Consider the following 17,234-nt stretch of genomic DNA (forward strand, 5'->3'; position numbering starts at 1 on the left):
GGGAATTGGCTTTCCTGACATACATGAGGACCTGGGTTCAATTCTTTGTACCTATCTCCCTCCCCAACTCTAGTAAAAAAAAAAAAAAAAAAAAAAAAGAATCCAATAAAGGAATTGGGGATACAGCTCAGTGAAGAGGAGTCGCCAGACATGAGCAAGGACCTGGGTTTATCCCAGCACTGAAATCCCAAACCAAATCCAACAGGTCTTTTGGTTACAGTGTCTTCTGTGGTCTTGAGACACTGTCTGTTGAGTTTTTTCCAATGAAGCCATGTCTCATTTTGTCGGTCACCTACTGCATTGTGGATACTAGGCATTATATCTCCGAGTGCTAGTGTCATTAGTGAACAAGTCACGGGAGCACAGGGCAGGCACTGATCGTTCTCCTTGCAGAGGTTTTGATCCTCACACCAATCATTCAAAGCACAGTAAGGACTCAGTAAGTGTTGGCACAGTTGTGATGGCCTAGGGAAGCCCTGGGGTGTGTCTGTCATTGTCATCGGTCCTGGAGCAGCACGGGAGCTGTGGGATTGGTGTCCTAGCGATCAACTTGCAACCTCATGTTGTTAGAAGGTGCTTTCCATATGCTATGTCTAAGATGAGGTCAGAAAAGGCACAGGCCCGGCTTTCGCGCTCTGGGTTAAGTGAAGGCATTCCGATGTCTTTAGTAAAGAATTTGGGGATTCAAATGGAAATTCCCCTTCAGAACATTGTTTTTGCAGTAACAACCCTAATGACAGCAGATTTCAAGGCACCAGCGGTCAGTTTTAGTAAAAACATGTGGTGCCTAATATGTGTCATAGACAGGCATGTTAGGAGACTTTTCTCTCATTTGAAATATCCTGGTGATTTTTTTTTTCTTTCTTTCTCCTTTTCTGCTTCCTTTTCTTGTCCGTGCAAGGTGTGTCTCATTCCTAAGTCAGCACATGGAACGAATCCAGCAAGCGCCTACATGGCGGGCATGAAGATCCAGCCTGTGGAGGTGGACAGATACGGGAACATCGATGTGGTTCACCTCAAGGCCATGGTACTCGCCCTCGCCTTCACAGATTGGAGCGCTCTGGGCTGGGAAAGGGCAGACGATGGTGATGATGTCACAGTTGGGGAGGGGCTTGGGGAGGACTGAGGTGGGGATGGAGGGTTGTGAACTAGATGGATGGTATCCACATTGTCTTCTCATGTATGTAATGAAAGACGATGATTCCTTCTCTGAGTGAGTCTGTAGGGAAAGAGTACAAAACTAAAAAAAAAATCTAACGATCATTCAGGGAAAGAGAAAAAATAAAAAGCAATTTTATTTTTGGTCCCCAATTAAAACTGGCCATGTCTGCTCTCCCCCTCCCTGCCTCATAGGGAGAAGGGTCTTTCCATGGACCCCCCCTCAGCTCTGCTTCTTCCCCTTGGAATATATAACAAATGAAGTATTTACTGTGATATCATGATATGAGTCTCTGCACGGCTGCTTCCCTGTCAGCCCTCAGTTTTCCATTCATGTCAGACAGTCACAGTTGCACTGAGAATTAACGTACACATGTGGATTTTGTAAGTCTCTCAGCCATACCTCGCTGGATTCCAGGCACCGTTCTCCCCTGTTTCCTCCAACACCAACCCCCACTCCCAATCTCTCAACCTCCAGGAAGAGGTTGCTTAGCAACCGTATCTGTTTTCCACCAGTGGACTGGAGACTGCATCTTAAGTCGAAGGGAAATTGGTGGAATAGCAGTGTGATTCTGTCAGGGTTGTTACGCATGGGTACCGAGAACCTACGCAAAAGCCCTGGAAAGGATGCTGAAAATGCACAGCCCTGTTCATCTTTTCCATCCTCCACTTCCTATCACCTTTTTTTTTCTGGAAATATTCTGGGTCACTAGTAGTTACTAAGCTTGTCCAATGTAGAATATATGGAATATGACTTGTTTTTCCCCCCCTCATTACCCCTGCTCTCACTTGCTTGCCAAGAAAACTAAGTAGAATTATCCTATTATATACAGTCACTTTCTTGGGTCAGAGGGAAATGAGAAGTAGGCACAGTGGCAACACTTGTAACACCAACAATTCGAAGGAGAGTCAGAAGTTCAAAGCTATCCTTGGCTAGAGTCAGAAGTTCAAAGCTATCCTTGGCTACACAGAAAGCTGGGAGTCAGTCTGAACTACAGCCTGGTGGTGACGACACATGCCTGTAATTCCCAGCCCTCAGGAGGCAGACGCAGGCGGATCTCTGATTTCCAGGCTAGTCTGGTCTACAGAATGAGTTCCAGGACAGCCAGGAATACACAATGAAACACTGTCTCAGAAAAAAACAAAAAAAAAATCCCAAACCAAACCAACCGGCCAAACAAACAAAACAACCCTGTCTCAAACAAAAACAAAAAAATGAGCGAGATTTTTATGAAAACTGTAACACTTACCAAGCATTTGTGGGAAAGAAGGTAGGAACATGTACACCAAAAAAAAAAAAAGAGCAGAAAGATTAGCCATGAACAGAGACACCTTCCCCAATCCTCCACATAGCCTGGGATAATTTTTTTGAGGTGGCTTGGCTGAACCATTTTACAGAACTGGACCCACACTGTCCAAAAATCTTCTGAGCAGCCTCTTGCTTTTAGCTTAATTTTGTTCAGACACAGTCTCATGTAACCCATGGTTACAGTGTACCCTAGGATACCCCTACTTCTCCACTGCTATGGTTATAGGAATGTACTGCTCTTATTTGGTACAGGGAGTAAGCCTAGGGCTCTGCATGCTAGGCACGCCCCCTATCAGCTGAGCCATATCTGGAGCCTGGTTTCTCCATCCTGAAAGGTCTTTGCTGCTGCTTTTGGGTGATTTATGAAGGACCAACTGGTTGTACAACACCATAGTTGTAGACTGAGATGTTGTCAAGATTTCAAACACCAAGATTTCACATCCCCTCATCCTATAAAACAAAAAGCAAAGTCTTGGCTGAGAAAGGATCAGACCACTTCCTCTCATAATTTCCCTCTCTCCACAGGTGGATCAACACAAGGAGAACCTGGCCGCCATCATGATCACATATCCATCTACCAATGGTGTGTTTGAAGAGAATATCAGTGATGTGTGCGCCCTGATTCACCAACATGGAGGACAGGTCTACCTCGACGGGGCAAACATGAATGCCCAGGTGCAGATGCTTAGTGCCCATTGATCTACTGATAGAGATTTATTTATTTTTTGATTTTAAAGGTTAATTTTAGGCTAAAGCAAAGCAGCTTATATTGTCAGGAGTGCCATTCCTCTAGGGACACTATTGGACAAGTTGTCCTGATTCTCTACATGATGGAGTTTAGAACCAAGTTCTGGACAGGCACTGGTAGATGCTGAACTCCCATAGACCATGCACAAACCACCTCACCTGGAGTTTTAACTTCACCAGGACCCCAAGGGATTCAGTCCTGCCTTCCTGGGTTGCAGGAGAGACTGCCAGTCTGTGTGATGTGAACTCCTGCCTCTTCTGTTTTTAGTTCGGTTCCATTCCTAAGTATAGTCTAGAGGTTGCATTCTGCTTGAGCAGCCTAAAGCAAATGTATCTTCCCACAGTCAAAGTGGCAGGATTACCAGTTGAATATTGCAGCTGGGTATCTGGATTGTCTCAGGAAAACTGGCAGCCTCACTCCGTCTTCCTCAGCTCAGCATCCTAGGGCCTAGAGTCTAGGTGCACATAATAAATGCCCAGCCTTGAATTTGCCAGACAAGGTGATGCTGATACTGTAAAAGTTGCCTATTCAGTAGAGTGAACATACTGTAACTCAGGGTGAGTGGTGCTTCCTCTCCTTTCTCCTAAGGTAGACATTTAGCTATGAACTGCCTCAGTAAATCTGAATAGGACTAAATGGTCAGTTTCTGTTATAGAAACCAGTCACTTTGACTGTGGGATGCCAGGTTGACTACAGAACCTTTTAGGAACGCTTTTTATGATTGATATTTAAATTATATCGTGTGTGTGTGTGTGTGTGTGTGTGTATGTGTAAGTGTGTGTGTGCGCGCACACACACTCACACATGGAGGTCAAGGGAGAGCTTGCAGGAGTCAGTTCTCTTTTCCCATCATGTAGGTTCTGGGGAATCAAACTCAGTAAAACTTGGCATCAAACGCCTTTACCCACTGAGCCATCTCACCTGCCCCTAGGAGGCCTTTTCTGTGGGCATTATGGATGTGGCTGAGACAAACAGCACAGAACAACATGCCCTTCCCTGTGCTGTGGCCTTGACTTTAGCTCTTTCCCTCTGGGTAGGTGGGAATCTGCCGTCCTGGAGACTTTGGGTCTGACGTCTCTCACCTAAATCTCCACAAGACCTTCTGCATTCCCCACGGAGGAGGCGGTCCTGGCATGGGGCCCATCGGAGTGTGAGTTGTGGGGTTCTGACTTAGGGATTGTTGGAAGCAGGATGGCCCGACACTTGTTGTTCTTCCTATCAGAGTCTTCAAATATCAAGAACAGGTTCATGTCTAGTGTACTTCCAGCAGTTGGATGCATAGCTGGAGTGTTTTAGAGTGGATCCAAAGAAAACCGTCATTTACTTAGTAACTGTGGTGTCTGCTCAGCCTCTCTGGGCTCCAGAGAATGCTTGTTAGCTATAGTGAGCAGGAAGCTGTTCTGAGGTAGAATGGTAGTACTTGTAGGTATCACAGACTTGACATTACATTTCCAAGAGTTATTATTTATTTGTTACTTTTACTCTATTCCTTTAGGGAAAAAATAGCTTATAATTGCCGGGTGTAGTGGCACTCACCTTTAATCCCAACACTCAGGAAGCAGAAGCAGGCAGATCTTTGTGATTTCAAAGCCAGCTTGGTCTACAAATCGAGTTCAGGACAGCCAAGACTGTTACACAGAGAAACCCTGTCAAAACAACAAAACCGAAACGAAAAATAGCTTATGATAATGTTGAGAGTGAATTGGATGGAAGGCACTGAACTCCTTTTAGCTTTAATTTTCATTATCTCTTTGATGAATAAGGAGGAAACAAACTTTATTACCAGAGATAGCTGGCTGACGTCACTGTGTGCTGACAGAATATTTTTCAGTTGTTGATAGTTTCCTCACTATGGTAACGGCCTTATCCAGAGCTTCTGGAGCTTTCAGAATGTGTGGTTGTGATCAGGGAGGGGCAGTGTTTAGGGTTGCTGGGAGCTTGGTTGCCTTTGTTCTAATTATGTATAGCTAATGAGTGTCCCTGGTGGTTCAGAGGGTGTGTAGTGGAGTAGTGTTTGTGTGTTAGCCTTCAAGTGGAGGGCAGGGGCATCAGATAGGCAGCCTTCCACAGTCAGCAGACAGCTTAAAAGATTGTAGGTTGCTAGGAGGGGCCTGTGTGGGGGTGCCCCTGCCAAGTCCTCCACCACAGTCCTTGGAAGCTATTAGGGAGAAGGGAGGGAGGGAGGGAGGGAGGGAGGGAGGGAAGAAGGAAAGAATTGAGAGAGCCCACCTGAGTTGGTTTTTTGTTATTTGTCCCCTTCAAGTGTCAGGGCCCTACCATCATCAGAGTTCCCCTACTAAGAATAGAACTCTAGAGAAGGTGGCCACTTAGTTCAATTGCATCTTTTCTGCATCATTTCAATGTGCGTTAAAACCATTACAGGAAGAAGCATCTTGTTCCCTTTCTGCCCAGTCATCCCATCGTTTCCCTAAAACCAAATGAGGACACCTGGCCCGTGGGGACTGTCAGTGCGGCCCCATGGGGCTCCAGCTCCATCTTGCCCATTTCATGGGCTTACATTAAGGTGAGCTTAAGGACATGTGTTCTGTGGAGGGTGCGACTCACTTTCTCAGAGAGTCTAAAAATCAAATCTGTGGCTTGAGATGGGAGTCAGGGGCTGATGGGGGCGGGGGGTGTCAGGGCCAATGCTGGGGTGGAGAAAACCTTCTAGAAGGCCACCTAGAACTGTTGTCATCTGTTCCTTTGGGTTCTCACGGTGGCTTTACATTTTTCCAGACATGATTAAGTTCCATGAGTCATGCAAATGTTCTGGCTGCGTCATTTGGTTTCCTGTTGGGTACAGACAGCTCCACGCAAGCGAAAAGCACTGAGCATGGTCATTATGACACTTTGCTGATGAGATCCTAGGGTACAGGATAGGGGCATTTCTTGGCAGTTTGGAGGATGAGGTTAAATTTTACTGGGAATTTGGGGATGGTCTCAGAAGCCTGCACTCAGGACTTGAGGAACTGTGATTTAGGGGTAATTGAGCTTTGTCAGAGAATAGGCTTTCCCCTTTTGTTCTTCTCCACAGAAACACTCAAACCAGAATTGATTTTATGCAGCTCTTGTTCAGACTGGCCTGCCCACCTCCTAGGATGTCAAATCTGTGAATAGGCACTCTTGCTAGGTTGCTAATTAGAGCAGCATTTTCAAACCGATGGGCCTTGTTAAAAGAAGGGTGGCCTCGGGTGAGACAAAACCCCAAACTCGGCTATACAAATTGTGCTGGGTAACTGTGGGGCTGGCTCTGTTTGAATGCAGTGACATTTATGATTCTTTTTTTAAAGCTTATTATTTTCTATTTTGAGACATGGTCTCCTTATACAGTCCAGTCTGGATACAAGCGTGTGATTCTGTTGTATCAGCCTTCTAAGTGTGGGACTATCGGTGTGGGTGGTCATTGACTGCCTGGTAGTTATACTTCTTTTTTACATAATATTTTGAGAGTTTCTTTATTGTATGGGTATGCGTGTTTTGTCTGCATATATGTCTGTGTACTGTATCTATACAGTGCCTATTGGGTATATTAGATTGCCTGGGATTGGAATTACACATTTAGGTATTAGCCACCATATGGGTCCTGGAAACTGGTCTTTTGGAAGAGCAGCCAGTGTTTTTAACCACTAAGCCATTTCTGCAGTCCCTATAATTAATTCTTTTTTTATTTTTCCCCTTCTTTGTTTTTTGTTTTTATGACAGGAGTCTTTGAGCTCCTAATCCAGCTGCCTCTGTCTCCCAAGTCCTGGCTTTCCCAGCATTCACCTCCCAGCATGCACCTCCCAGCATGCACCTCCCAGCATGCCCAGCTTCATTTATGATTTTTAATGAAAAGTTTATTGGAAGCAAAGGCAACAGTTCTGAGCCCTGAAGCTGCCTTTGAAATGTTATGCAAGTCGTTTGCAAATTAAAGGAACAAACCCAACGAGAATGAAAATTGTCTTCTTTGCAAACAACCAAACCCCCAGTTCCCTTTGATCCATGGATCCTGTAAAATTGGGCTATTTGTACAAACATATTTGGGCTGGAGATGGCTTCTTACATATAGAAAGTAAAGCCCCTGAGGCTGTTTGGCCATATGCCCAGAACACGAAACAGAGGATGACTTTTAAAGCTAAATAAGTAGTGTTTATTTGAGCCTTATCTTATTTCAGGCTATTGCTTTTCCCATAGACACTGGGCGGAGCTTCTTCTTTACCCTCTGCACTCCATTGTGGATTCTCATTAAGGATAACTTCTCCCTGATGCCTCAGAACCCCTCCTGGCTTCCTACTACCTTCACTGCCTCGTCTCCCTGGCATGCACTTTGGCCCCATCCCACTGAGAATAAAACCCAACTGATGTGTCCTTGTGCTTAGAGCCATCAGCATGTAGAGAATGGTGCTGGAGACTCTGACACATAGGACATTGGCTGGGCCACGTCCATGTCAAAGCAAAGACTTAGGATGTGAGCTCCTAATCCATGTTGCTATGGTGACCTCCAGATGACGGTCATGTGCCTTTCCCACTGTGGGCTGTCTGTCCTCTCACTTGGCACTTTCCCTCACCCCCTCTACAGACCCAACCTCCCCTCAGTCACTTGTTCTCAAGGTGATGGTAAAGTTTAGCTTTCAGAAGGCTACTCCAACTTATCTGGGGCCATGTTGCTCTCTTTCCACTTTGAACTTTGTACCAATGTTGTGTTCAGTTGTGCACTTGGATGTGAGGTCCCTCAGCCATGAACATTGGTGTAATCTTGATGTTTAAACCCATCTCTCTTCGTGCTCTTCAGCCTATATGATGGCAAGGACTCACCACCAGAATAAGAGAAGATTGAAGCTGGCAGTTGGTATACATGAACATGAATAACATTTACAGTCCTCATTATGGACAATGGAAAGACAAACCACCGAAAACTGATCTGGTGGACTTTGGCCAAGATCTCGTCAGAGTCTTTAAAATTCTCATTACATCTCAAAATCACAGGAAATGAAAAACAAACATTGACATTTACAACATTTCTAAGAACAGTTCTTCTTTTCCTCTTTGAAGAGCAGTAGTGGGCAGTCAACTGTGCCCTGCTTCGGGCTTTGTTGCTATGATGCCCCCCCCAAAAAAAATAAAAACAAGTAAAATTAGCACTTAAAGAAAAATAAAAGTTTTCTCAAACATGGAGGAGACTAACAGATCTCCTTTCTGGACTTTTCCATCCATTTTTAATCTGCAGCAATGCTGAGCTGGTGAGCTCATTTGAACAAATTGATCTGGGGGCATCTGTTAGTGTCTTGACTTTTACCTCACCCACTCATTAGCTGATGGCATCTTTTCTCTTTGCTGCAGATGATGGGGGGGAAGGGCCTCAAAGAGGCCACAGAAGTCGCCATTCTAAATGCCAACTACATGGCCAAACGACTAGAGAAACACTACAGAGTCCTCTTCAGAGGTGCTAGAGGCAAGTATCTCCCTCTCCCCCCGCCCCCGGGGTTCCTATATAACTATGCAAGATGTAGATGTGATTTTGAAAGTGAGAGGGATGCTTTCACTTCTTAGAATAGACAAAAGTGTAGAATTCTTGGAAATATAGCCAACTCGCTCATTACTATGTACAAAGCTATCCCAGCCTAGTCTACACAGCCTAGTCTACACAGCCTAGTCTACACAGCCTAGTTCAGCAAGGGGCTACACCACACAGAGAGATGTTCACATAAACACCATGATGCACAGGGTGTTGTTGAGATGTCTAAAATAGAGGAGCCACTTAGAGCAGGCAGAGTCAAGGTCAGATAGTGTGACAAAGGAAGCAGTTATTTAATATGAGCAAACATATGCAGGAGGCAGCCAGGTAAGGAGGAGTTGCCTGAAGGCTGTGCTTGAAGTGGACAGGAAGAGAGCCAATGAGGTTGAAAGACAGCTTGTTACCTTGAAGGTCTTGGAAAAATCTAGACTTAACTCCTGAGCCAATTATAGCCATTAAAGGTTTCCCAGCTTCAGGAATGGCATGGTTAGATCCATTAAAAGGCTGAGAATTGTCAAGGCAGTGAAACGGATAGGTTCTTAGAAGTATAATGAACCAGACAGTTACTCCTTAGTGCAGTGTTAGGTAAACATTTAGGCTTACATTGGAGATAGTAATGAATAAGAGAACAAAGTCAACCCAGAAGAGATCAGATGTGATGGAAGTGGGAAAGAGGGAGGGGCTAGAAAGATGGCACAGCAGTTAGGTACTGCTGTTCAGAGGACCCGAGCTAGGTTCCCAGCACCCATGTTTGGCAGATGATTCCAGTTCCAGGTAATCCGATGTCTTCTTCTGTCCTCTGAGGGCATCTGCACAGACATGGGACACACACACACACAGAATAAGGAACCAGGTAGATACATGGTTGCTCCAGTCATGGAAGGAGAAACAAGGATAGAACATTGAGGAATGAGAGTGAAGCCCCTCAGCAGATAGTGGCAATAAGAAGAATGGTCAGTGGCCCCTGCTTGGGCTCTTGGTTCCTCTAGCCCAGGAAGACCCTGCATCTACATTGCTTATAGTCTCTAATTTAAAGTCTATTCTGATCTTATAAATACGGATGCAGAGAAATACTTTGTGAGTTTGGGAATAAAAAGAAGTAAATAACCAGGAGCCCTGGGGAGGATGCTCTCCAGAGAGCAGAGAAGGTTGTGGGGAATACGTCTCCAAGCAACACAGCCAAGTGCTTCTACAGTTACTAATGTATTCAGATAGAGCTCCCGCACTGTGAAATCGAGCCTATGTGTATTGGCTTTAATGAGTGGCTTGAATATTTATGTTGCCTGGTTATATAAATGATATATAGTTCAATTCAGAAGTTTGGAGAAATAAAAAAACACGAGAGGGAAAAATTTAAATGATATTTGCATCCATCAGTTAACACTGAATATTTTACTGTATTCCTTTTCTTATTTCTCTTGGACAATTAAACTACCGTCAGATGCAGTTTGGGGGAATTCTTTTTGTATCTGTATGGGAGGGGATGTACAGAAAGGGCATGCTTACTCTTGTGGGTCCAATGTGGAAGCCAGAGGTTGACATAGGAAGGCCTTCTTTAAGTTTTTCCATCTTATTTTTTTTTTCTTGAGACAGGTTCTCTCACTGAACCCGAAGTTCACCATTTCAGCTATCAGCTAGGTTGGCTGACCAGCGAGCCTCTGTCCACCTAGTTACACTACACACACAGCGCACCACCATCACCCAAGGGCTTTTCATGCGATTGCTTGGATGCTCTCTCTCTCTCTCTCTCTCTCTCTCTCTCTCACACACACACACACACACACACACACACACACACACACCACCACCACCACCACCACCAATGTCTTTTTATGTGGTTGCTCAGTCTCTAAACATCACTCTCCCTCCTATTCCCCCCTCCCCTCTCTCATGCACACACGCATGCGCTGTCATCGTGTCTCTTTATGTGGTTGTGCAGCAAACATTTTACCCACAGCTCCACCAAAGCTACCTATCCTGTTTCAGTGAGCTTTTCCCCATGTGACTAAATAGTGTGGACACCCTGTGAGTCTGCAGTCAAATTCTCAGTTATTTGCATCGTATCGTTGCTATAAGAACAACCCCTCCAGTAGTTTATCTGTTTTTTTTTTTTAAGAAAAAATTCTGATTATTTCTTTAGATAACTTATAAAGGAGAGTATGGAGGCTGTGAGCTTCTTATACATGTTTCTTCAATTATTTTCTCAAAGATACTTCATCAGTTATTTTATGCTAGTAGCACTGAACGTGCTCATCGAACCAAGAGTATAGTGAGAAGAATAGACTAAAAAACTCAAAGTTAAAAAAAAACCACCATTCTCCAATTTTATGACTGGAAGATATTTTGTTTTAATTTATAATACTTGTTTTTCTTTGATTTCTTTAGTTATTAATTTAATTACTGTAACTATTTTTGAACCCAGGGTTTCACTCTTGCTGGGCATGTATTCTAACAATGAGCTATCCCGGCCCTTAATGTCTGACATTATGTTTTACTTTGGGTAGCATTGCTAAGATAGAATTAACATACCTTCTCATATAATTTGCTCATTTAAGCTGCACAATTCAGCAATTTTTAATGTGTTTGCTGATGGCAAAGTTTAGGTTTTGAAAGCAGGAGTTAATGTGGATTAAATGCAACAGGATTCATCGTCGTCCATGAGAGAAGGTCAGATGTCACCCTGAACTTAGCATTTATCTAGTGGCTTTGGGCATAAAGCCCTACACCATCCTGTGGGACTTGAGAGTACAGAAAGATGGATGGAATTTCCATTTGTTTTGACATCTTTCCCCCAACTTAAATTGCAAGTAGAAGTTCTCATCCCAAACTGAAATGGATTGCTGATTGCAGATTTGATTACTCAATCCCAGATTTAGTCAAACCAAACATTGACTCATGTTGGTCTGCTAAACACATATTAACGTTACACAATTTCAAATCTCATATTCTGGGGCCTGGAACCCCAGCCCTGCAGTGATTTGTGGACTCAAAATAGGAATGTTTTCAATAATCACAGTGTATTCTAATGTGTCCAGTCGCACTATTAGAAGACCAAGGCTCATAGTAATCATATTTGCCAGCACTAAACCAGACGTTGGAATTACAGATGCCTGTGAGGCAATCATTTTAATGAACTCCAGGCTTCCCAGTGTGAGCTGGTTCTCTGAGATTTGAATATTAACTAAACTGAAAGGGCTAGTGGGCTTTTAAAGCAAACAAGGGTAAGACAGGCAAGAGATAGGTGGAGAAGCTGGAGAAATATTTTATTCTGCTACAATGAAGAGGAAAGGAATTACTTCAGGTAAAATACCTTTTTTTGGTGGTGGCACTGGTCAGTCTCTTCTGTTAGATGTTTTTGTGGGGCTTTGTTTTGCTTTTTTTCTTTTGATATAGCATCTCACTACTTAGCTCAAGCAGACTTGAATTTGTGATTGACCTGTCTTAATGTTCCCCAGTGCTGGGATTATAGGCATGGCCTCTTGCCATACCTAGAAAAGATGGTAGATTTGTAAGAGAAGGAATTTTTTAACTTACCAGGTCCCTCATCTTTTGGGATAGGTTCACCATGTGCTCTGAAGGGTGGTTTCTGTGTTTAGACTTGGGCAGTACAATTTTACTAATGTTTCTATCTGCCTCTCATGTTGGACAAGCCCAATGTTGTGTTGGAGTCCTGTTCCTGAAGAACTTTTCAGGTGGCCCTTCCTTTAAAAGTGAGCAGTGGCCATACAGGCTGGTACACGCTGTGACCTGGGGCACATAGTGCCTGACCTCATTCCCAGGAGAATGCTGGGAGTTCTTTATTTTTGTGTCAGGTGACCACAGAACCAGAAGGCCCTTTGGTTGCTCACCCAAACTTTACACAGCTGCTTACTGAGGTATTCTGAGGCTGTGAGAACACTGCAGAAGTGGCTCCAGTCTGCGTTCTCCAGAGGAGCTTGGAAAAGCCTATCTTCCATAGCATAACCCCATTGTCTTAGTGAGGGCTTCCATTGCTGTGAAGGGACACCATGACCAAGGTAGTTGGAGCTGGCTTACGGTTTCGGAGGTTTAGTCCATTATAGTCATGGTGGGCAGACATAGTGCTGGAGACGGAGCTGAGAGTTCTACATCCTGATCTGAAGGCAGCAGGAAGAGAGAGAGACACTGGGCCTGGCTTGAGCAATTGAAACCTCAAAGTCCACCCCCAGTGACATACTTCCTTCAAAAGGCCACGCCTCCTAATGCTGCCACACCCTAAGAGCCTATAGGGACCATTTTCATTCAAACCACACAGGTGCTGTTCCACAGGAGTCAGGCCACTGCATTTTGTTTTCCTATTGTTCCACCGCCTCACCTTTTTAATATAATACTTTTGTTAACTCTTGAGAATTTCACTCATGCAAATATAATGTGTTTGGATCATATTTGCTCCCAACTGCTCTCCTAAATCTTATCCTGACCTTTCTACCTCCTCCCAACTTCCAGTTCTTTTTTATCCTACCCCCTTTTACTGGATGAATCTAGTTTATCCAGGTGATTGGTGTAGTGCCATACAATGTTACGTGGTACCCTACCAGGGCCACATCCTCAGAACTGACTCTCTCCAGAAGCTGTGGACTGTCAATAGCTTGTCAGCTAGGAGTGTTGAGTGCCTTGATCTTCTGCAGGCCTGTGCAGGCATCCACAGCTGCTGTGAGTTCATGGTGGCACTGTTGTGTTTAGAAGACTCTGCTGTTCCACAGTCCTCTGTGACCAGTGGCTCCTCCCACCTCCTCTTCCTGCTGTTTCAGACTCCTCTGACTTGGTGGTGTTCACACTCTTAGCTGCAGTCTTGGTTAGGCATAGAGGAAACGGCTGCAGTCTTGGTTGGGCATAGAGGAAACAGCTGCAGTCTTGGTTAGGGATAGAGGAAACAGCTGCAGTCTTGGTTAGGCATAGAGGAAACAGCTGCAGTCTTGGTTAGGGATACAGGAAACAGCTGCAGTCTTGGTTGGGCATAGAGGAAACAGCTGCAGTCTTGGTTGGGCATAGAGGAAACAGCTGCAGTCTTGGTTAGGGATAGAGGAAACAGCTGCAGTCTTGGTTGGGCATAGAGGAAACTGCTGCAGTCTTGGTTAGGGATACAGGAAACAGCTGCAGTCTTGGTTAGGCATAGAGGAAACAGCTGCAGTCTTGGTTAGGCATAGAGGAAACAGCTGCAGTCTTGGTTAGGGATAGAGGAAACAGCTGCAGTCTTGGTTAGGGATACAGGAAACAGCTGCAGTCTTGGTTAGGGATAGAGGAAACAGCTGCAGTCTTGGTTAGGGATAGAGGAAACAGCTGCAGTCTTGGTTAGGCATAGAGGAAACAGCTGCAGTCTTGGTTAGGGATAGAGGAAACAGCTGCAGTCTTGGTTAGGGATAGAGGAAACAGCTGCAGTCTTGGTAAGGCATAGAGGAAACAGCTGCAGTCTTGGTTACGGATAGAGGAAACAGCTGCAGTCTTGGTTAGGGATAGAGGAAACAGCTGCAGTCTTGGTTAGGCATAGAGGAAACAGCTGCAGTCTTGGTTAGGGATAGAGGAAACAGTTGCAGTCTTAGATTTCCCCAATTTACCATATGCACAGCAGGTTTGTACATCTCTCTCCTAAAAGCTGGAAACAGAGAAGAACATCTTGGGCCCTGGTCTCTCATAACCACCGAATTTAAACCCTGTCTCTTAGAGGGTTCTTAGAGAGAGGGGTGCTCTTTGGATGAGTGTGTGCATTTAGAAAAGAACATCTTTTTTTTTTTTTTTTTTGGAATGGACCTCTTCCCAAACCACTCATCTGTGGTGGTGCCTATGCAGATGGAATCTTGGGTTTAGCCATGTTGGGTTGACTTGGTTAGACGAACTTCAAGCTATTGCCACTGAGCCCCTGCTTGCAAGACTCTCCTCTAGGCCTGCCAACAAATGACTCCTCTCCTGCTGATGCACATTCCCAGCCTCAGGCTATTGACTCACCCTGCAGAACAGTAAACATCACAGCCATCTTCCTGCTGGGGTTGTGGTGCCCAGGGTAGCAGCCAGAAGGGCAGAGGCTGACTCTTACGAATCCTTAAAGTAGAAGTTGATAAAATCTCAAGGATTTTTGTGTTTTTTTTCTTTTTTCCTAAACCTTATAATGGTTATTCCACTGGACACATTTTTTCTGAGATCACTTGTCTAGATACTTTCTAGAGTCTCACTCGTAACCAGTTTTTTCTCATCAGTTCGTACGCGTCTTAAGACCTGGCAGCTTTGACGTAGTCTCACACTCTCATACCTGTGCTTTCAGACCGAAGAACCATTAAGGTTTATTCTTTATACAGTTAAGGTGTTAGCCTCACACGCTCTTCAGGTGTAGCTGAGTGCCTCGGGCTGCCTTCAGGGGCTGTTAGGGACTGTGGTTAGTTTTGAAGGCTAGAGGTTTGTCAGTGAATTCACCATTGGCTGAGAGTTGGTAAAACGGGTTATTTGCTTTGGTTCGGTGTGCATGCTTCTGTGCTGTATACGTGTGCTGTGTGCATGTGAGTGTGTGGGTAGGTGTGTACACGCATATGCACATGTACGGGGGTCCAGAGCAGATGCTGGACCCTTTGTTGCTCTCTGCATTATTGCCTTGAGGCAGTGTTTCTCATTGTTAGAAAAGCTCACTGTTTGAGCTAGGCTGGCTGGCCTGTGATTTCTTGAGTACTATATATACCATCTTTTTATATACACACACACACTGCTGGAGAATACAGGTACACATTGCTATGCTCAGATTTTACATGGGTGCTGTAGATTTGAACCCAGATCTTCATAGGGTAAATATTCTTACCTACTTACTGGCCCATCTTCCTAGGCTGGTAAAACCAACTAAGGGAACATATCAACAGGTGGGCCAGAGAATTTGGGAAGTTCTCAGAAATGTTGATTGGTTATTAAAGCTGACTTGCTTTCACTAGTTTAAAGGTTTTATTTATATTATTTTTAATTATGAATATATGGGAATGTCTGGGCTTGGGGTTTGCACTTGAATGTGGTGCCCTTGGAGGCCAGAAGAGGGTAGCAGATCCTCTGAAGCTGGAGTTACAGGTGGCTGTGTGCTGCCCAGCATGAGTGCTGTGCACCGAACACAGGTCCTCTGGAAGAACAGGAAATGTTCTTAACTGCTTAGCCACCTCTCTCGCCCCACCACTAATTTATTCTTGATGGCTGGGTCCTCGACAGCTCCTGATGGATCTAGGAAGGCAATCTATTAATGAACTAGATTAATGTGCACTGGCCCCCACACATTTCAGTCTCACCGATTCTAAGGTTGTCTGACAGTGCCCCCTCTTTCTTTTCTTCCTGTTTCTATTCTTTCTTTGTGGATTTTGTTTTGAGACAAAGTCTTGATCTACACCTTCAAGTGTGCAATTCCCCTGATTCTGCCTAGTGCTAGGATCACAAGAGGGCCCCACTTCATCTAGCTGGCAGTGCCTATTTCTAATTCTTGGTCTGGAGCCTGATATTAAAAAAACTTGCCCTCCTTTGAACCATCACATTAAATTCTGCATGTGTCCTGTGAATATATATTTATTGACATGTACTTACAGATGCCCAAGATGAGGTTATTTAACCTTGAATATGAAGGTGCTGAACTCACCAGTGAATGTTTAGCTCTAGAAATAATTTGTATAAGAAGATCAGGATTGTATTTAACTGTTTCAAGTAGATTTTAGGTCTTCAGAATAGAAATTTCAGAGATCTCCTGCTTATTGTTCTAGTAACACCACCACCCCAGCCCCCCACGCCCATCACCTCCCCCGCCCCAATCCTCCCTTCATCCACTGCCAGGCTATAAGATGTAAGATGTACAGTTGTAAGATCACATAGTATGTGATAGATTAAATGAAGTCTTCACTGTCAACTCTAACAGTAATGAGCTCACTTAGCCCCTTGGTCTCTATAGACCTATGTAAAGAGCTGAATTGTTTAGCTGTTCACTTGAGTGAAACAACAAGCCAACACACATCAACTGATACTGTGTTCTTGAACAGGGTATGTGGCTCATGAGTTCATTTTGGACACCCGGCCCTTCAAAAAGTCTGCCAATATTGAGGCTGTGGATGTTGCCAAGAGGCTCCAGGATTATGGTAAGTGGCTTTTGACATTCACACAATTGTTCTTGTAGGCTATGGATCATTTCCTAGAAGCACATGCAGTTCTAGACAATATATCTAGCAACTGCATGTCCTGGTCCCAAGTGGCTGTTACTCAGCCCCTGTCCAGGAGGTGAGCAAGAAGGAAGGGAGGGATGCTGCTGTCAGCTCACAGGGGTGCCAAGAAGGCAGGGTGTGGAACTGGCTGTTAATTCACTAATAACCAGTTTTTCTGGCATTCTCAATTTATTGTGTATAATTCTGCATAATAGGTAATCTATTCACGAGGAGTCATGTATGGGCCTCCTATTGAGATGTGTCAGTAAGACTGTTTAAAAATGTCTAGTGTACATTTCTTCTTAAAACAAGTCATTAAGGAGTGGGGAGGTGGCTCAGTGGTTAAAAGCACCTTCTGCTCTT

At 44.4% G+C, this 17,234-nt stretch overlaps 1 protein-coding gene across 1 annotated transcript in view; it reads left to right on the plus strand.

Moving 5' to 3' along the window:
* The window catches only part of Gldc (glycine decarboxylase), an 83,223-nt gene that overhangs the window by 62,263 nt on the left and 3,726 nt on the right, over window positions 1–17,234 (plus strand). Inside the window, exons 17-22 of the mRNA XM_028764102.1 lie at window positions 902–1,027; window positions 2,993–3,142; window positions 4,253–4,365; window positions 5,598–5,739; window positions 8,535–8,646; window positions 16,713–16,808. Coding sequence (XP_028619935.1) covers window positions 902–1,027; window positions 2,993–3,142; window positions 4,253–4,365; window positions 5,598–5,739; window positions 8,535–8,646; window positions 16,713–16,808 — 739 coding nt within the window. The remainder of the gene's footprint in view (window positions 1–901; window positions 1,028–2,992; window positions 3,143–4,252; window positions 4,366–5,597; window positions 5,740–8,534; window positions 8,647–16,712; window positions 16,809–17,234) is intronic.

This window comes from Grammomys surdaster, unplaced genomic scaffold (assembly GCF_004785775.1).
Source record: "Grammomys surdaster isolate TR1022 unplaced genomic scaffold, NIH_TR_1.0 141, whole genome shotgun sequence".
Classification (NCBI taxonomy): domain Eukaryota; kingdom Metazoa; phylum Chordata; class Mammalia; order Rodentia; family Muridae; genus Grammomys; species Grammomys surdaster.